This window comes from Falco biarmicus, chromosome 8, assembly GCF_023638135.1.
Source record: "Falco biarmicus isolate bFalBia1 chromosome 8, bFalBia1.pri, whole genome shotgun sequence".
Taxonomy (NCBI): Eukaryota; Metazoa; Chordata; class Aves; order Falconiformes; family Falconidae; genus Falco; species Falco biarmicus.
Window position 1 is genome coordinate 46,911,007 of NC_079295.1, and position 21,207 is coordinate 46,932,213.

General features: G+C 43.2%; 1 protein-coding gene across 2 annotated transcripts in view; it reads right to left on the bottom strand.

Moving 5' to 3' along the window:
- CTNNA1 (catenin alpha 1) overlaps positions 1 to 21,207 on the bottom strand; it is a 122,889-nt gene that overhangs the window by 36,022 nt on the left and 65,660 nt on the right. For both annotated transcript variants that reach the window (XM_056348510.1, XM_056348511.1), the window contains 2 exons: positions 16,354 to 16,434; positions 15,440 to 15,592 (listed from right to left, as the gene is read on the bottom strand). In XM_056348510.1, coding sequence (XP_056204485.1) covers positions 15,440 to 15,592; positions 16,354 to 16,434 — 234 coding nt within the window. The remainder of the gene's footprint in view (positions 1 to 15,439; positions 15,593 to 16,353; positions 16,435 to 21,207) is intronic.

Here is a 21,207-nt window from a genome sequence, read left to right on the forward strand (position 1 = left end):
ACTCAGCCTAGCCAAGGCTCTTTTCTCCCTTCTTTCTGTTACAGCATTTGCTAGTCTCCAGCACAGCTCCTGTCTGCACCGCACCACCAAACAGCTGTACTCTCTGTAATGCCCTATCAGAAAGGGATTTTATTTTGAACACAGGGTTTTTTTCCCTGTAGATTTGCCATGTCTTAAATTCCTAGTTCACAGTAAGCTGTAGTATATTACGCTTTTGTTTAGAGGCTCAAAAAAATCAAAAGACAATAAGATGCCATGATTTAAAAGTCAAATAAAGATTTTGCTGTTGTTTTAAGCATGGGTTATATTTTTGAGAAACACCAGTTTGCCAATATTTTTTATGGTCCATATTTCCACATCGTTTCTGCCTCCACAGCAGCAGTTACAATCTCTAGGAGAAAGAAGAACACAAAGCTCTATTGAGTAGGGGCTGAATAAAAGCGACATTGAAGCACTACAAAATCAGCCTCTCCGATATCTGGAGATGTTGTGCTCTCTCTCAAGCCAAGTGTGATGAATCAAGCACACAGAAACCCCGCTCTGTCTGAATACAGAGAGGCAAAGAAGTTTATAATTGAGTGTCCCCACCATGGTACAATGAAATTTTGCTTTTTTGCACAGTCATTTTTGAACAGTCATTTTTCTTCTGAATACCTCACTGATGGCAATTCTTCTTTAGAAACTGCCCGACTGGGACTGCCAACCTTTATGAAAGAAGTGTGTGTGCTTCCCTGACTGAGGGTCTTTGGCAGTTTAAGACAATCCAACTGTTGGCTGCCGCAGCCCGTCCTACTGCTGCGTCTCCAAATCTCAACACTTCATTTCAGCATGCTTGTCCAAAAGAAAGCTATTCGCTTTGGCGGATTACTTTCTCTGCCAGATTAGCACACAAACTTCCCAGTAAACTATTTGTTGAACGTCAGAGCAAAGCAGAGATGTGGTGGCAGCAGAGAGGACTTCAGAATACTGGCAGACATGGCTGTAAATTCACAGAAACACATTACTGCACCCATGGGAAGACTCAGTCAAACTATTGGAAAACACTCAAAAACCTCTTAAAATCTGAAATTTAAGAAGAGCTGTATCAACTAATTAATCAAGTTGTAAATGATGTTACAATGAGATATTCTAAACTGTCATTAATTACCAGGTGCTCTACATCATGAATTCTAAAATTGCATGTACCAGCTGAGGTGGATGGTTGTATATTTAAGAAATTTAATTTTAAAAGTACCTGAAAAGAACCCATCATCAATAACTCGGGTGTGATACTTGACAAATAACTTCAAACTCCCTGTCTGTAGGGAGGATAGGGTACTGCTGGCCAGTTATTTGACAGGTACACATAATACATGGGATTTTTGCAGCTGAGATGAAGATCAACTACAGCCAAATTTGTTTTAAAGCATGCAGAGCACTTGGAAATCATACATCTCTAAAACTTCCAAATAAAACAGAGCACCTCAAGCAAACAAAAATTCCCCTTAAATCAAACGTAAATGAAACAGTTTCTCCATGGCTCCAACAACATAGCTGACTGACACAGTAAGTGGTCAGACTTGATTTAGAAAGAACACTTGTGCTTGACAGCAAAATAGCAATTGAATTCCCGCTGCATTTGTTCATTCTTACCATTCAGTATCATCAAGTCCCTTTACATAAGCACTACTGGCACAGGCATCAAAGGAGACAAAAAAATAGCAAATAATGTAATCAGCGATAATGAGCAATCTCTTGAAAAAAGTTAAAAATACATTGGGAATGAAGATGGACTAGAGAAACTAGACTGACGCGGTTCAGAGATACCTCTTGCAGCACTGACAGACCGAATTTAAAAGCATCCTTCTGCCGCAGTATCAAGGCTCTCTTAGTTCACAGAGCATACAACCATGTCCCAGAGATGGCTTCGTGTATCCCAAAAGGCAGGACAGACCCAAAGCAGCTGCCCACATTTAGATGAAGGAGATTAACTTTACCCCCGGTGACAAATGCACTGAGCACTAGCGAGAACTGCACAGACACAACCATTTCTATAAACTGAACTAATGAACTGGTGTCAAGTAAAACTCAATCTGGACAAACTCATCGGGAAAGTGGGTTTTGTGTGCTGATCAGTTTTTGCAACTCAGATGTGACTGGTATGAACAATGATATCGGAGTACTGCAAGATGAGATGACTTGAGCGGCTCTGGTGCCGGCAGGATTGGCAGGGCAGCGCTCCGGTGTGGTGCACAGGGGTTTCCCAAACCGGGGGAACCTCAGGGGGAGGCAAGAGACCCACTGGTCTGGGAGCCCGAACCCCGCACGACACCAGCTGGCAGGAGTTGGGCAGGGCCAGGACCAACAGCGGCCAAGCCCACCGCGTGCATAAAAGAAGCCCTTAGGGAGCCGACAAACTTCAGAGCCTTGGGACAACTAGTTAAGAGATCAGAAGCACGAGCAATGTTCTCCTCCGTCCTTCCAGTTGCAGGGAACAATGAGGCAAGAAACAGGAAAAGCAGGTACGTGGCTCTGAGCCTGGTCTCATTGGCAGAATTTTGAGGGGTTTGTTCATGGGTCTGTCTACACAGCGTCAGGCCTGCTGGTGACAGATGGGGTACAGCTGTCTCAAAGGGAGAACCCGATCTTTGTCCAGGAGTTAGCAGAGCTCACCAAAAGAGCTTTAGACTAGATTTGAAGGGGAAAAGGGATAAAACCAGGCCCACTAGAGATAAGATTAGGAGCAGCATGCCAGTGTTTGACGGATGGTGTGCTAGCAAGGTGTCCTTTGGTCTGCTGTCTCAGCAGAGGCAGAGGATGGAGATCCATGCAGCAGCAAAGACACAAGGGTTATTGATGTGTCAGAAACCACAGAAGCACCTGAGAATGGTCAAGTAGGAATTAGGGCTTCTCCCCTCAAAAAGGTGGCAGGATCAATAGCCCAACCAAAGTGCATCTATGCCAATGCACACACAATGGGCATCAAACAGGAGGAGCTGGAAGCCGTTGCGCAGCAGGAAAACTGTGACGTGGTTGCCATCACAGAAACATGGTGGGATGACTCGCACAAGTGGAGGGCTGCAATGGATGGCTACAAACTCTTTGGAAGGGATAGACAAGGAAGGAGAGGCGGTGGGTAGCCCTGTATCTTAGAGAGCCTTTTGATTGCCTAGAGCTTAATGATGGTGACTACAGGGTTGAGTGATTATGGGTAAGAATTGGTGGGAAGGCAAACAAGGCAGATAGCGTGGTGGGAGTCTGTTGTAGACCACCCAACGAGGATGAAGAGGCAGATGAAACACTCCATAAGCAGCCGGGAGAAGACTCACAGTCGCTAGCCCTTGTTCTCAGGGGGCACCCAACTTACCAGATGTCTGCTGGAAATACAGCACAGCAGAGAGGGGACAGTCTGGGAGGTTCCTGCAGTGTGTGGAAGAGAACTGCCCAACACGGCTGGTGAATGAGCTGGCTGGGGAAGACGCCCACTGGACCCGTTGTTTGTGAACAGAGAAGGACTTGGGGGTGATGTGAAGGCTGGAGGCCAGGATCACAAAACAGTAAAAGTTTTTGCTTCTTGGAGAAGGAGGGGGGTCAGTAGAACTTCTGCCTTGGCCTCCCTGAGGGCAGACTTTGGCCTGTTTAGGTGTCTGGTGGACAGAGTCCCTTGGGAGACAGTCCTGAGGGGCCAAGGTGTTCAGGAAGGCTGGACATTCTTCAAGAACGGAAACTTCAAGGCTCAGGAGTGGGCTGTGCCCATGAGCTGAAAGCCCAGCAGCGGGGCAGACGGCCTGGATGAACCGAGAGCTTTGGCTGGAACTGGGGGACAAAAGGAGAGTTCATGATCTTTGGAAGAAGGGGCAGGCAGCTCGGGAGGGCTGCAAGGGTGTCACGAGGGTCTGCAGGGTGAAGACTGGGGGGGGAAAGCCCAGCTAGAACTCAGGCTGGCCACTGCCGTAAAAGATAACAAAAAATGTTTCTTACAAATACATCAGAAGCAAAAGGAGGGCCAAGAATGAATAATCTGTACCCTCTACTGGATACGGCAAGGAACACTGCCACAAAGGCTGAGGTACTCAGCCATCCCTTTGCCTCAGCCTTTAACAGTAAGAGCAGCTTCCCTCAGCACCCAGCCCCGGAGCTGGGGGACAGGGACGAGGAGCAGAATGAAGCCCCCCCAGGCCAGGAGGAAACGGCCAGTGACCTGCTGCTCTGCTTGGACACGCGCGAGTCTGTGGGGCCGGGTGGGATCTACCCGGGGGCACTGAGGGAGCCGGCAGAGGAGCTCGCCAAGCCGTTTCCATCATTTACCAACAGTCCCGGCAGACTGGGGAGGTGCCGGCAGGCTGGGGGGAGACACCATGCCGCCCGTCTACAAGAGGGGCAGGAAGGAGGATCCAGGGAACCAGAGCCCTGTCAGCCCGACCTCGGTGCCGGGAAGGTGATGGAGCAGATCATCCCGAGCACCATCACACGGCACGTGCAGGACACCCAGGGGATCAGGCCCTGCCTGACAGCCCCGATCTCCTGCTATGAGCAGCTGCCCGGCCTGGTGGGCGAGGGAGAGGCTGTGGCTGGTGTGTCCTGGGCCTTAGTGAAGCCTCTGACACCGTCTCCCACAGCCTCTCCTGCAGCCACCGGCTGCTCATGGCTGCCCGGGGGGCTCTGCGCTGGGGTCAAAGCTGGCTGGGCGGCCGGGCCGGAGAGCGGTGGGGAATGGAGTCACATCCCGCTGGCCCCTTGAACCCTGGGTTCGGGTTTGGGCCCCTCACGGCCAGAGGGACATGGAGGGGCTGGAGCGTGTCCAGAGCCAGGCACGGGGCTGGGGAAGGGGCTGGGGCACAAGTGCTGGGAGGGGCGGCGGGGGGAACTGGGGGGGTTAGTCTGGAGAAGGCTCCGGGGGGACCTTATCGCTCCCCACAGCTGCCTGACAGGGGCTGTAGGCGGGGGGGGTGTCAGATTCCTCACCCCAGTAACAAGCAGTAAGATGAGAAGAAATGGCCTCAAGTTGCACCAAGGGAGGTTTAAATTTAATATTAGGAAAAACTTCTTCACAGAAAGGGTTGTCAAGCACCGGAACAGGCTTGTCCAGGGAGGTAGTGGAGTCACCAGCCCTGGAGGTGTTTAAAAGGCATATGGATGTGGTGCTTAGAGACATGGCTTAGTGATGGACTTGGCGGTGCTAAGATAATGATTGGACTCTATGATCTTAAAGGTCTTTTCCAACTTGAATGATTTTATGCCTTTGGAGGAGGCATTACTTAACTGGTTCCTTCTAGAGGAAGGCACTGATTCAGTGCAAAAGGTCAATTGGGAATACGTTATTAGTAGGAAAGTATAGTTCCAATATTAAAAAAAAATATTGTGCCATCTGTCACAGAGTGATTCCATCTCAAATTCCAATTATTTTGTTTCTTCAGAATTTACTAATTTTAAATCAAGAAAAAATCTTGACATTTCTAAAGCAGTTTTTTTCCTTCATTAGTGGCAATTTGTCAACCTATGTTTGTGTTGTCAGCTGTTGCCGACAACTGCCTTCTCTGACAATAGGCAGTTTTTACCTTTTTCACCTGAAATACATTTTCAATTTATTTTTTAAAAAAAACTTGAAACTTGTTCAGATAATGACTAAGCAGCCATGTCTCCCAGCAATTCAAAGACTATAGCAGCCTCAACTACACAAGTTCAGAGTCATTGCTAAGCTTCTTAAATTACACTGTTGAAAATTATCAAGAAATACTGCTACGGCTTTGCGCTTGTTAAACTTTCTCTTTGCACTGACATCGTAGTTTAGGTAGAGGGGTTACTTTACATCAAGCTGTTTATCAAAGGATTGAAAAATTGCTTTTTCAATAAGAGACAAAGAACGCAAGAGAAAAAAGGAACTATAATCTCTAACCCATTAAATCTTTTTCAAGGATTTCAAAGGATAACACTGAAAGTTTGTATTAAAAGTTTTTGCTTCATACACCTGCACTGACTTCAGAGAAGCAACACCAAGTTTTTCCTCCTTGTTTACAGGTCATGTTTTTAGGACATCATCTTCAGGAAGTACACAGAAAGGCCTCCTAAATGGGTGCTGGATGCAATCATCCAGCAGTGGTGTAATCCAAAGAGGCTCTGTAATGTGTTTATTGTTGCATAATTTAAAATTGTCAGAGCTACCTCTGTCATGCAGCATTGTTATAAATAAGGATTATATATTGCTATGCAGGAGACAAACATACTCTAATTGAATCCTAAGAGCCTGACTACTCTCATTTGAAATTGCAGTCATAAAAATACCATTGCAGAAGAGTTTTCAGACTGTCTTACCATTGAAAAAACTTTTTAGTTTAACCAGTATCCTCTCATAACTGATGCTCACAAACCCTTATGCAAAAACAACAAAACCATATCCATTTATACACACAGATGCTTTGGGAATTTCCACAACATGGAAACAAAGCTTTTCAAAGGTGTTCCTAGCATTTTAATTTCTGATTAAACTTCCAAACTTCAGCTTCTTGTTCTATTTTTTGCTTTTCATTTTACAGTTTCTCTGGGAATGCAAATCCCCACTTTTAAGCAGCTTGAAATCACCTATTCTAAAGGGGGAGGGGGGGGGGGGAAGACAATGGACAGGCAGCCATTCAACATTTTCCTCTTGAGAACCTGCTAAAGAAAAGTGTATCTGATATTCTGACAAAATTCAAATACAGCACATTTAATTCTTCCTTCTCCATATTAAGAAGACAGTCCAGATTCACTTCATGATGGTCAAAGCCCATTAAATTAATTTATCTGCAGAAACAACTGTTCTGGCAAAACGAAGTAGCAACTGAGGACTCTCAGAAGAGATGTGTCAATTATGTAATTTCCATCCCTCTTCAGAAAAGGCTTTTATTATTCAGTAAGTCCATACATTTATTAATTCACTTGTACACTACCCTCAATATTCAAGACAAATGTGAACATTTTAACGTCCAGTCTTAATAGGTACTGCATGAGGGAGAAGTCTGCATTATAGCCATAACCTTATAAACTCACCAGTTTTGCAGAGCCATAACTAATTATGAATTACACAAAACAGTTTCACTTCTTTAATGCATGGAGAGATGGCAGGAGGACTTCAGGTCCATAGGGACTCTGGAGCAAGTTACTGGGACTCACACTGACAACTACTCTGTGATTTTTGTAAGACTTAAGTACTCGCAAGTGGCAGCAGCTCCACAGAAGGTACCTTGCAAGAGTTTGTTATGGGCAACAGAATCCCAATATATTAACTTAAAATAGTAAAAGTCTTTAAATAAAACAAGCTACATGCAGTAAAAAATCCAGACATAGAGCACTGAGGGGAACAACGGACTAAAATTGAGCTAACTGCTATTTCCAGAGCTCTGCAACTTTTAATTTCAGGTCTGGTTATAAACACATGGAGGGGAAATTTCAGCTAGATTGAACAAAACTGGCAAGCAAAATGGTTTCATTTTTGATTCAAAAGTTTTAGACAAGGTCAAACAGGGGTTTTAGGGTTTTTTATTTCAACAGGCTGGCAACTGACCGAAAGGAAGGGGGTCAGAGACAACATATGGTGTACTTTCTGCTCCCCGTAATATTGAGGCAACTGCTTAATATTTTCCTGTGTAATCACCTTTCTTTTGGGATCAAATCTCAAAACTTGCACCTTTCAAGCCGTTATCTGTGTCTAAAAAACTGGTTAAGGAACATAGCTTTGCATTTGACTCTCAACCTAAACAAGCTGTCTCCAGCTACCTCCCTAGCCACCTGGTGCCATTCTAGATATAGCTGTCCTGCGAAAGCTCAGTTCAACGCTGGCAAGCTCCTTCCAGGAGGAAATGTCTTTCTCCAACAGAGTGTAACCCCACATGTTCTCAAGGTGTCATGAAAAAGGGAAATTTTTCACACAGTTGGACAAACCCGGAGTTTGTGCCTCATGACAAACCAAACTGGGCTCCATTTACTAAGCAGCAAACACAGAAGGGAAAAGCACTTCTCTCTTGCCAACAGGAAAGCTTTCCAGTCAAAGAAGGGGACGAGGTGTTTGAAGAGAACTAACACATCTATAGCATAAAGCATATCCACAGTAGTAAAGTGCTAGCAGTACAGGAATACCTCTATTTCAGACTGGCAGATTATCCTTTCCATAGACCTGACAGAGCAGAGCTGGTAAAGGAATACCAGTGTGCTACGTGGGCACCGTGCCCCTCCGATGCAGCTGTAGCAGCAGATGTAACTATTGGCACAGGAACTATTCCTTCCTCAGACAAACAAGCTAAAGTGATAAAATGTTATAAGCACAAAACACATTAGTTACACAAGTCAATCTGAACTACCATGACAGAAATCACACCACTGGTATGTAATGTAGATCTTATCTTAAGCTAAAACTTTCAAAGCAAATTCCTTAGATGCTTCTTAGCAACACAAATGTTTTTCTTTAAAATAAAAGCGTTTCTAGTAGTGGTATTTGGACAGTACCTGAATAATTATCCTTAACCAAAAAAGCCTCTATGTTTATCAAAATAGAAAGGAAGACAGGCTGAGAGAGTTGGGGTTGTTCAGCCTGGAGAAGAGGAGGCTCCAGGGAGACCTTATAGCAGCCTGAAGGGGCCAACAGGAAAGCTGGAGAGGGGGTTTTTATAAGGGCCTGTGGTGACAGGACAAGGGGGAATGGCTTTAAACTGAAAGAGAGGAGATTTAGATTAGGTATTAGGAAGAAATTCTTCACTAAGAGGGCAGTGAGGCACTGGCCCTGGCTGCCCAGAGCAGCTGTGGGTGCCCCATCCCTGCCAGTGCTCAAAGTCAGACTGACTGGGGCTCTGAGCAACCTGGGCTGGTAGGTGTCCCTGCTCGTGGCAGGGGGGTTGGAACTAGGTATCTTCAAGGTCCCTTCTGACCCAAATCATGCTATGATTCTATGAAATTATAATTCTTTCCTATCTCATTTTGCTTATCACTCAGCGCATGCTGCATTATGATCCTACTAAAGGCTTCCAATTTGGTATCTATTATTAGTTGTTTAAACCAGGTTTTGGTGATTCAGACAACTGTTCATGGCAAGTTTAATGGTAATAAGTACATTATGCTCTTGAAGAAAGCAATAAAATAGTAAGAGGAACTTACTATACACTTCAGTCAACTCCTTGATGACACTACATGACTAATATTCCAATATTGCAAATGACTAAGATGATGAAAATCCAGACATGCATTGAGGCTTTTAGTAATATAACAAGAATTAAAACATTTTGTGCCACATCTATAAAAGCTGTACCCAAAAAGCTACTTAAAAATGCTGTTTGGAATTAAGACAGAAATATCTGGAAAATAAAATAGGCCAGGACTCTGTTGGTTTGTTGTTTTTTTTCAATCTACTTCTGAAGACATCATGTCAACAGCACCCATAATCAAGTGTGCTTATACTTCCCAGCCTCTTCTACAGATTTCCCCTTCCCCAAATGCTTCTATCTGTTTCCAAAGGAAAAAAAGAACAGAGTAAATACAGGGCTGTTGCTAGTGGGGTAAAAGCACATTAACATAGTTTTCCAAACCCTAACCTCATTCACCTCCAACTTCTACACCCTTCATATCCCCCTTGGCCCAAGTGTTTGAAGACCAAGAACATCCCCAAACACCTCAATTGCTGTCCAAATATGCAAGGGTTTGAATTAATCTTCTATCACTTCATCTATCCCATCAGTTTCGCTGTCAGATTACTGATCACCTTGCTTCTCCCATGTATATTTACAATGAAATCTGGATGGAAAGATTACCCTGTCCTCTTCTAACGTGATTTTTAATCTCTACCAGTGTTCTTCAGACCCCTTTGTACATAAGTTGGTGTAGCATTAGATTGGTCTCAAAAAAAAATAACCTTACAAGAACAAGAGTTATCCTATTAAAAGGTCACTTGCCTTTACTTATGTATGATGCATTAAATTTGTACATCCAGTTTTGTCTGAAAATGGAAGAACTACTTCTTCTGCTGAGGCTTTCCTACTTTACTGACTGTGAATGCAAGGAAAGCATCTTCTATGAGTAGAATTTAATTTATTTATTAATCAGTTGACTAATAAAATGAACTTACAAGGAAAGTGCATCGGTTCTTGAAAAATGTCAAGACTTTAGAAGGCACATTAGAGCTATAGTGGTCATTTAGTGAAGACATTTGTTTTATACTGCTGCCAAGGTTATCTATAGACAAATTGCAAAAAACGTTCTTGTTATTTGGAAGAGACATTTTGCTCTCCATCCTAAAATGGGAAATTTGTCTCGAGTTGGACTAACTCTGCCTCTCCTCCACATCATAGTGCAAGGACATTTCCCTTGTAATACACAATTACCTTAAAAAATAAAAGCAAGTAAAAGACAAACTTGAGTTTGCAGATTTCCCCACCCCCCCAGTATATTAGCTTACTGAGCAGGAAAAATAGGTGCACAGCTACCACAGTAATGACTAATAATGACCCCAGCCCAGAAAATGCCAAGTTTTGAGAGATTAATATACCCAAAGTTCAGAAAAACATTCCAAGTCAGTATTTGATTTAGGTGTCAAGTGCTATGCTTGTCTGCACTTTTCAGCCAAGATACATCACCTCTGTCTTTCAGTACTGATACATACCTTTGATGGCAAGCATGAAGAAAGAATATTTAAAGAATAAGCAAAGACAGTCCGCTCCCACCACCAAAGAGGCTAGTTTTATAAACATTGTATATACAAACTTTGGAAATCAGGTGACTAAGACACAAAGGATAATCTTGTGAGACCAGATATATTTCTAGATCTGCTAGACACTTCAATCCATCCTTTGTTTTAAATAAATATATGAGATGCACAAACACGAAGTGCATACCTTTATAACAAAAGTAACTAGCTGTGCCCAGGGGCTAGGCAAGCCTCAATTTTTTCAAAGCATTTGCTGTGTCTGAAGTCCAAAAGCTAGCTATTATTTTAAAGCCAAGCTATGTTTTACCCATTTCAGGTTTTTTAAAAGCCTTTCACATGTAAAAAACTTGCAGCTGTTAAGACTCTTTGAAGAATATTTAGGCTGCAAGGATGGGGAAACCAGGATCAATTGCAATAAAAGTGTTGCAAATGTGCAAGGCTTTGGGCTTTTGGAGAGTGGCATTTTTAGACTGAAGTCTGAAGAATTACTCAGGACGTAGGGCTAGACAGTTAGGGCAACAGAAGGCAAAAATGTCAGCGTGAGTGGCTACAGATAGCTTACGGAGTCACAAGTGCCCAAATGTGATTCTTTCCAAGCAAATAAATTTGCAGTCTGCATCTGTTCGTGGGTTTTCACTGAAGATGAGAAAATCATCTCTCCATATGCAAGATACAACCCAGTCCATTAAAAAAAGGCACAGATCAGTATTTTCATATAAATTAAAGCAATTGGGGGAAAAAAAAGATGTTTATGAAACGTCATCGAGATTTTTTTACCTCCCTGGTCTTACCAAAGTTTCTCTGAGAAAGAGACTTAAAAGTAAAATTTAAGTTCAGAAAAAACATTTGACACAGGGGTACTGGGTTCCAGAATAAGGTTAAGATTAATTGCTGGTTTTAAGGAATTACAAACTCGCCCTTCCCAAAATACTCTTCAGCAAGACAACAGCTCCTGGAAGATTTTAACCTGGACGCTGTGCTTATCTACCTTTTAAGTACCTAATTTCTTCGGGTCTGAAAAAACTCCTCCATTAAAACCATGCAGTATAAACAGTGACAAATTGACAAACCTCATTTTTATTTTTCTAAAGCATTCAATACTGCAGCGAAAGTTTCTTAACATTGACGGCTTTTTCACTTTTCAGCAAATAGCCAGGAGCGCCACTGCAATAACTACAGGGAGCAGCACAAAGGCAAGTTGTGCAGAAGCACACTTCAGAGACTGGCACGAACAAGAAGTCAGCATGGTGCTAAGTGACATCATTACAAACGAGCACCAAGTTGCAGGACAGTCTGGTTTCTTCTAGGGAGGAACATTAAATCTAAGGATGGCAAGCTTTCCTTCCTCAAGAGCAAATTACAGGTTGGAGAGCCAAGGCTACTTCATCCAGCATTGTGAAAACCATCGGACACAAGTAAGTACTTCACAATCCGCAAATCAAGACAACTTTCGTAGTTCACAAATGCATTTCACTTTTTCTTACACTGTTTCCTGAAATGCTGCCTCTTCTGTTATTCTCGTGTGTGGTATTTAAATTAACTTCTCAATTCCAGAATTAAACTCCTTTAACAAAATTCAGGCAGAGTGCTAACTAGTTAATGGACTGCTAGTACAGAGCAATTTTGAAAGCTATCTTTGAAACATACTGTTCAACTGAGACAGGTCTCATTTTAGTATTTTACAGTTACTCAGTTTACAAAAGGCAGGATAAGGGGGTTAGTATTTTGCTACATAAGAAACAAATCAGATGGAAGCCCTTTTGGACACGGCTTTGGTATGGTTTCTCTAGAAGATACAGACCCAGCAGGCAAACTATAATTTTGTGGTTATTGCACCTTTTGGTCAAAAGTGGCTGCCTGAACTTTAGGAACCACAAAGCAGAGAGGGCTCTGTTGCCAAGAATGGAACATTTCAAAACCAAATTACCCAAATCTTGCATCTCTTTACAGCTACTTGGAGGGCCTGTAAATACCTCTGCACTGCAGGTCAAGAACTCCCCATGCAGAACCAACACTGCCACTCCTCCTGTCTCACCAACACCTGCAACAGTTTTTAGTGTGTGTATATACACACACACACACACATATATATATATATATATCTATATATCTATATATATATCTCTCTCAACTGCAGTCCCCTCTAGTGGCTGGTTCACCAGGAAAGCAGCACTGAGTCCTCCAGGTCACAGGACAAAGGAGTACTAAAATCTAAGATGTAAAACCTCTCACTAATTCTAATAGGGATCTTCCAAGTTACCTAGTGCAGAGCAGGTCTTTCATGTACGCTTCTTCCCATCACTTAGCATTAAAGGAAAGGACACGTTCTCTTCTACACCTAATACACAGGAGCCTGTTAATCACGGTGTGGTACACAACACAGCTCCATTCTGCACTGCAGCTGTTTTGTCACATTTGATGTTTTGAGACGCTCAGCAGTATTTCTGAGGGTAGTTAGGATAAACTCCCCAGCACACTTATCTTCCCCTGAAAACAAGCAAAAGCAATCACTTATCTCACCAAGTGGAACATCTTCTGTTCTGCTCTTACACAATCTTTTATTGTTTCTCCAGATACCTGCAGTCGAGCTTTCTGCCCAAGAGCAGAATCATATGGGAACCTGCAAACATCCTTCTCCATTCTGGCAGAGACACACTGAGACATTATAAGTACAACCCACCCTGACCTGTCAAATTTACTGTGAAGGAAGACATCGCATATGACTCCACAGTGGCTCTCCATCCCCTCGAGACAAGGGCTCTGCAGGAGTACTATTCCCCTTCTGTCAAAGCTAAGCGTACATATTAATCCATCTGCATTCATGGAAGAGGTTTATGAGCCATCTAGATCATGCTACTCTATAGCTATAGTTACATTTTAGACAGCAAAAGCAATAAGCAAGCCTTCCAAAAGTTGTTGCAGCAGCATATCATTTTAGCAGAACCTTTTGATGCCAGTCAGAAGTACTGTTGAATGCATACTTTCAGGGGAATAGTCCTTCTTGAAAGACAAGGCTGTTTGGCTAAACAGAGGTTCTGTAAAATGCATTTGCAGCTTGGCATTTTGCACACAAGGTAAGGTCAGTAAAAAGCACTCTTACATGCCAGTGAGGACAGCCACCCACTGCTTTTCAGACAGCATATGTTTTCTGAAGGAGCAGGGAGTAAGAGCTCACCTAGCTAGGGTGGGAAGAAAGTTCGTGGATGAAGCAGACAAATTATTCCTTTGTAATTACACCGACAAACTCAGTGTGCGGACACCAGGCATGCACTGAAGAGGTGGCAGAACTATGGCAGAATAGGCACTGCTATTGTTATGCCAGCCAAGTTCTCCCATACACAAGCCCTAAAAATCATTTTCTAGATAAAACTGGGCTTGCAACATGAAGAAAGAAGACTTTAGACAAAACCTGCTTCACACCGTTCCCACCACTGCACACGGAACAGCAGTATCCTGCTGCCAAGGCTAGGCACAGCAGCACTGCCTTCCGCCTGCTGTTTTGTTGAACAACATTAGTTACTTAAAATTGAGAATAAAATAACTTTTAAACTGTATGAAGGTTGCATTTATGCTGAAATGCAGCAGGGCAAAAGTGAAGAAATGGTATCTTCAAAGAATTAAAGATTTTTCGTTGCTTGGACAGCCACTCTGAAGAGCTGGACTAGCTTGATGCACCCCAGACCACAGGGCAGTTGCTCACTGCACTCCAAGCCCCTAAGCCTTTGAAAAAAGTGAGGAAAATATACTGAGCAAGAGTCAGAAAATAGTTTTACTGATGTTCAATAAGTCTTACTCTTCAATATTTTAAATCTGTTGAATTGTGTGAAAGCATTCCCGATGAGCCTAGGAGACGCACGGGCTCGATTATCAAACACAGTGATACTAAGAGAGCAAAAATACATCAGCCAGTATCTGACTGTTCCCAGGTCGCTGCTGAAGTTTAAGCACATGAGCCAGCTGATGCCTCAAAGCACAATGAAGCACACAGGAGGGTTTCTGAAGTTTATTCCTAGTGGCACATTTCTTCAACACCTATGTTTGTCCCTTGCCATTTAGAATCAACAAGCACAAAACTCTCATGCAAAAACTATAGCAAGAGGACAAGGTTACTGAGGTGTAGTCATGAATACAGGCTATGAACTTACCCGGTGAAATCGATTACCTTTAATAGCAGACTAATGACCTTTAATGCATTTTAGTTACCACAGGTCAGTCCCATTTAAGCTGATCTTCCCACAGATTAGCTTTAGTCTTCAGTAACACCAGTCCGAGAGCCTTTGGGTTTTTATTAGAAAAAGGTGGCAGGGAACAGTTTTGCTGTTATTGCAAGTTTTTTGTTTGTCCATTGTTTGTTCTTTACACACACAAGAAGGCTTTCATTCTAACAGTCTTCACGTAAAAGGCCTGTTTATATTCAGTGGCATTTTACTGAAAAGCAAAAACTTCCGGGCTTCAAACAATAGGCCAAATTATACAGCAGGACAGTCATGCCATAGTCTGCCTTATTCTGTATCACCATCTCCAATTAACAGATCAAGTAAAGATAACAGTGTATGTTCACATAAGATCTAAACCTACATGGGCTATGTAACAGTAGCTGCTGCTTTTTTGACAAGCTTACCTTTTTAATTATTTAAGTATTAAATTTAATGTATTGAAATTCATTCAAACAAAATTTAAAAAGCAAATTTAACCGAACTTGCCATTTGTTTCAAGAGAATTGAAAAATGTGTTTTGCCTAGTTTCGCCTTAATTGAACTAGTGATAATTTAATTTTAAGTTGTACCATCTTACCTCAATCAATTTGTTGGCATGTTCACGGAAAACCTGGGCATATTCTTTAACTTCTTTTTCATTTCCATTCTTGGCAGCTTCAATCAATACTAAAAGTGGAACATTTGTTTCCAGAAAAGAGTCTGAGACATGGTCCATAACAGCTTTGCGGAGCTAAAATAAAAATAAAAGAATGAGTTATTTTTCAGTGGCTTTCTTTTACTGTATTAACATGTAAAGCTTGAAGTACTTTGTCATTGATCTTTTTTCCATTGTATGACCAAGGCTTCCCCTGCACTAAGTCCTGTCTATACACTTTTTGCTTCAATTTAAATTAAATCTCCTTAAAAAAATGGATTAGTTATGTAAGTGCAAGTCACCAGTTTGGCCACAAATATTGATTTAGCAGCTCATATTGGTTTTGTATGAATAACTTTGCTGCTTTCCCTCAGCTGGTTAAACAACATGCTGATTTAACTTTTTAATTTTTCTACTAGAATAAAAACATTTTTCAACAAACTTGAACCATAGTCACACTTAGTTGAAAAGAGGAATGTATTGCTTTAAAAACCAACCAGAGATTCATATTACACAAATACAAAGAAAACAGGCTCTCAGAGATGAATACCACCGGAATTATAAAATGTACCTGATTATGTTCAAAATCCGTAAGTGAGAGTTGGGTTTTTTTTAAATCTCTCTTGCCACAAGGATGATTAAGAATCCCACATCTTTATTACACAGTTAACGGGGGATTACATTTCCACCCCGTGCTTCCCTGTGAACCAGGCACTGGAAGTTTCCAGCTTTTAATTTATTAAACACATGCAGGCAAGCCCACTAGAAACAAATCAACAGATAACATCTCCAAGAGGGCAAACATGCAGAAATGCACTCATTTGTCTCAACAAGTATCAACTTTATATATTAATTACTTGTCTGCGCAAGTCTCTGGTCTTCTTGGTCATTTTATCAATTGCAGAGTTCAGTGCATCACTTCTTTCTTTGCGTCCAGCCTGAAAAACAAGAGACAAAGAAGTAAACAGATATGCAGGGTCTCAAAGTAAAAAATTTAAAAAAAAGCATTATTCATTTCAAGTACATTGTCAGCTTCTTTATTTATTTATATTTTTTAAAGTGATTACACACACTAGAGGTAAAGTCTCCACCTCCTTGATAAAACTCTGGCTGGTTTGAGCAGTCCAGTAACACCTGACACCTTAAGGTTTTACCTTTAGCGCTCTTCGGCTTGCTTTCAGGAGAAACGAATGGTTTCATAAATCTAGCAATCTTTTTTACTCCTGATCAGCTGGAGACCACATTCAACTTCTAATTTTAGATTCCTCTTTTCTGCCGTCTCTGTCAAACGCCCGACAGCTGGCACTGCATCAACCCTCAGCCTTCTACAGGCTCAGCTACAGGGATCGCCCAAGGCCAGCGGACCACACGCCAACATCTCACGCTGCCTTCAATCTGCAGGTCCGAGCAGTGCACACAGCCCACAGGGTTGCGCATCCGATGCAACACTGCTCCCCCACACGCCTTCACACCCAAGGCAAAAGACTGCTCTTGAGCCAAAAATCAATTACCTTAAAGGTAAAATCCTTATAATACATTTGTCACACATGAAATCCAATGTTTCAAGTATCCAGGCCCACCTGCCGAGAGCTGGCTTTCGCCAAGGTTCAAACCAGCAACTTTTGCATTAGCCCTGTTGTTAAAGACAGGACAAGGGGCCAAGAAGCAGTGGCAGCTTCTCTCTTTTTAAGCAGGGGCTGGGTCAAAAATACCCTAATTTGTATCAAATTGGGAGTGTCAGATAAAACAATGGTGGTGGTCTGGTTTTGCTGGGAGATTTTTCTGTATAATAGAGCTTAATATTAGAGTTTTGAAACACACTTTATGCAACTACAATACAATTTCTGAAGTTCAAAGCCACGATCAATACAATTACCCTGTTGAGAAGAAAAACCATTCACCCTCACTTTAGTGCTGCTATGGCAGTTATCAATTCTCCAGGTGACAGGCGTGTTTGAAATACCTGGATGAGCAGCCCTGAATCTAAAACAAGTAGTCCGCTTTACAGCAGAAATAAAAATTAAACAAAATTGGGGGTGAGGAGGGGAAATTAAGATGTTGCAATGTCATTGTAGTTTAAGCAATTATTGAAGATTTTTCACCTCCCTGATCAAGTCATTCGATTCTTATCACAAAAGATAACTGAAGTGTGACTGAAATTAAAACCAGGAGCTCGTTCCGACTACACCACAGCCTTCAGCAGACCTGGCAGTAGTCTGTTCTTCACTCCACATTCTAAAATCAAAGCTGAAGTCTCTAAATAAAGTGGAGATTACTGCTACTTATTTATTGAACAGTTTGCTGTCCCCATCCATGCTTGGTGGATATGAAACCAAAATACAGTTAGGCTAGGAAGACCCCGTTCAGCTCGCTCTGAGGTTGCTTTGTTCCAAGCTGCCACTCCGGGTTTGCTGCTGGTGGTGGGTGCTGCCTGCACCCCAAGGAGGGCAGCTGGCTCCTCGCAGCAGGCAAGGCACCCCAAAATCTGAAACCTGCCAGTTGGCACTGCTTCAACTAACAAAAAAGCCTGCTCCAAGAGATAAACCTGCAATTGCAGCCGCTTGCTCTTTCTGATGTTTTCACACCAGTTTACCTACTGCAACGTGACTACCTCACTGAACACAGGGCACCCCCATCCCACACACTTTTTTTTTTTTTCCCCAAGAATATCTTTGGATCCAAGATATATACTCATGTATTATGTAGAAAGTCAAACATTCAGCTATTCCAGGAAGTGCCATTTTACTTCTCCCTGGGTGCCCCTACACTACCACTTTAGCGCGAAGCAGGAGCACGCTTTTGAAGCGAGTCCACCCATCGCTTCCACTTTGCTGTCCCTGGCTTCACAGCCCCGAACAGTCTTGGTGCATGAGGGCCAGACACCTTTAGGATGAGAGGAAACCCAGGAGATGGCTTCCACTAATGGACACTCAGTTCATGAGACCAGACCACAGCCAGCCCTATGTAAAATGCCCTGAAAAGCATGCACGCACGCGTGAGCGCCTAACAGCACTGATTTCATACTGCTGATCCGTTCCTATTACGCTACACCACACATTAGCACAGAAAGAGCTGTATAATCTAAACCCATTAGATTTTAACAAGGCAGCACCAGTTTGTTTCCACCTTGTTGGCATTCAGAAATTCTACTATAGAAGCTTGTCAAAAGTATTAACAGAATTTCCTTCTGAAGGTCACAACACAAAATGCCCTGCTAACTTAGCTGCGGTAATTTAAGAATTTTAGTGCATATAGCTACTAATCCAGCTCCTTCGTTAGTGCTGGTGCAGTGGGGCTGAACAGGACAAACATGGTGGATGCCTGCACCTCTGTGGCTACAGAGATTCTGTTGTTATTAACATCTTAAATCATCACAGCCAGTTCTAACCAAGGTCCTGGCCCAGAGACAAGGATGTCAAGTTTTACCCGTATGACGTTTCTTGACCTTTTTTGCATAAAATGAAACATAAAACATGAACTGTGGGAGTAACTATGCCCCATTGGGCCAAGTGGAGGCAGCTGGTAGGACAGTGGTCGTTGGAGTACATGAAGAGTTGTACAGCCTGTGGCTGCACGAACCCTCCAGGCACATAAAAGTCTTGAAGATCACCCTTGACCACAACAGTCGCTTTGTCCAGACTCCTCTCGCTCCATGAATTTTACCCACCGGTTCCACTCTACAGCTCAACAAGTCCCATTTGAGCTAGTCTCTCTCTCTCTCAAGTAATAGATCATGTTTTAACGGCTCCAAGTGACAGTTTACTACCTCTGGGTAATTTGTTCCAGTAACCAACTACCCTCACTATTAAAAAACTGTTCCTTGTCTGTAGTGTAAACTCTCACTGAGAAGCCAACTAATGACCCAGCAGCACAACACACGCCAACCATCAGCTTCTTTTATCCATGCGATTAGAAAGACTCACAATAGCAAAGCCTGAATATTCATATTACTAATAGGATTTTTAGATATTCAGCACAAAACTCTTCTAGGAGAATCACAAGCTCTGCAGTCAGTAAGCAGCTAATAGATTCAGTAGATTTAATAGGATCATGTTGACCATGTCAGTCATTTTGCAGTATGATACCACAGCTGTGTCCAGTATCATGGACAATAAATTTAGCCACCAAGCAAATTTACTTTAAATCAAATCAGATCTTTATCAAAGAGACTTGAATTGGTGTTAAAAATTACTCATCCCCACCCGCCCCGTAATCTCTGCTCTTCCCACTACCGTTGCTACTCTGCTTGAAAAGCAATACAGGCAGTCACTGTCGCATCCTTGCTGTTCCAGCTCACACAGCAATCCCCACTAGGGTTTATTTTGATGGCTTAAAGCAAAGAAAGGGGATTTGTATACAGGGAGGCAAGTGGAATCACCGTCTCTGTCACAAAGCATTCCCTTTGTAGGCTTGCCATCTAAATTAAAACAAAACAAAACAAAAAAATACCCAAACTGAACCAAGCTTTTCCTGCAGCTACTGACGTTAAAATCTAACCCAAACTGATTTATAAAGGTAACAAGAGCAGGGGGGTGGGGGTGGTGCATGAATGTTGTCTTAAAGCCACTAGGATCAACAGCATACATATTACAGTGAGTTACTCAACGGTGTGTTTTTAGAGCCAAATATCAAAAACTTTCATTGTTAGTCTCAATGGTTCATCATCAGTTTAGGTTAAGCTCAGACCACAGAGCTACTGAGAGAAAGTGTGCCTCCTCCTACCCGGCCCCAGCCCTCACAGCATACAAACCCCTGCAGAGCCCAGCATCCCTGCTCCCCAAATCAGCACCCAGATGTAAGCCAGATGTGCCACCTAAAAAAGACTGTTTGCTTCAGGTTATCTGTGAATTGTCTTCTGTGCTGCTTGTACAACAGGCAGCATCGTGGCTAATGATGGTGATTTAACAAGTGAAAAATGAATGCTTGGCATAGCTTCCTCTGGGCAAGCAGTGGCAAAGGCAGTTGTATGTCAGCGCACCACCACTGAGCCGTGCTTCGTGGGGAGGCAGGAGATTTAATGCTCAGATTCAGTTTCTCACATGCTTCATTTCTGCCTTGACACATATCCTTTGTAGACATGCAGTTAGGCTAACTGTCCACACCCCTCCCTTACCATGGCATTAGGGCTGCAAACAAATGCCAGATACAGTACTGCTGAGTCAAGACCAGGAAGGGTAAGCAGCCAGGTATGCCACACATGAATTTCAGCAGTGCTTTCATATCCCAGGTCTGCTGGTTGAGGAAGCAGGACTGCACACCGCTGGGCTGCAGGAAAAGTCTCCCACAGCAAGCCCATAGCTCAGCAAAGCACAAGGGCCGCATGGAATCACCTAGGGTTCAGCAAGGACTTGCATCAAAACAAAGATGCCTGCACTCCCCCTCCCGCAGAGCTTGCCATGCCTCACTGCTCCCACCCGACCCCCCCCCTCCCCACCGCCAGGCTGCCGGCCCCACGCTGCCCTCGGCACCCACAGAGAGGGCAAGGCTGGCTCCTGCACTCATCCTGGTACAAAGGGGAATTAAAATGTGGGACCAGTGCCAGGTTCAGAGAGCTGCCAGACGGGAGGTGACAGCCACCACGCTATGCCACAGCATACGTGTGTCTTTCGCTCCTAGGAAGGCAGTGACACCCAACCTACAGTGCCCTGCCCCATCCCTCCCACCACCCTCGCCCAAAGGTAGCCTGCAGCTAGCCTGAAGAGCTGGACACA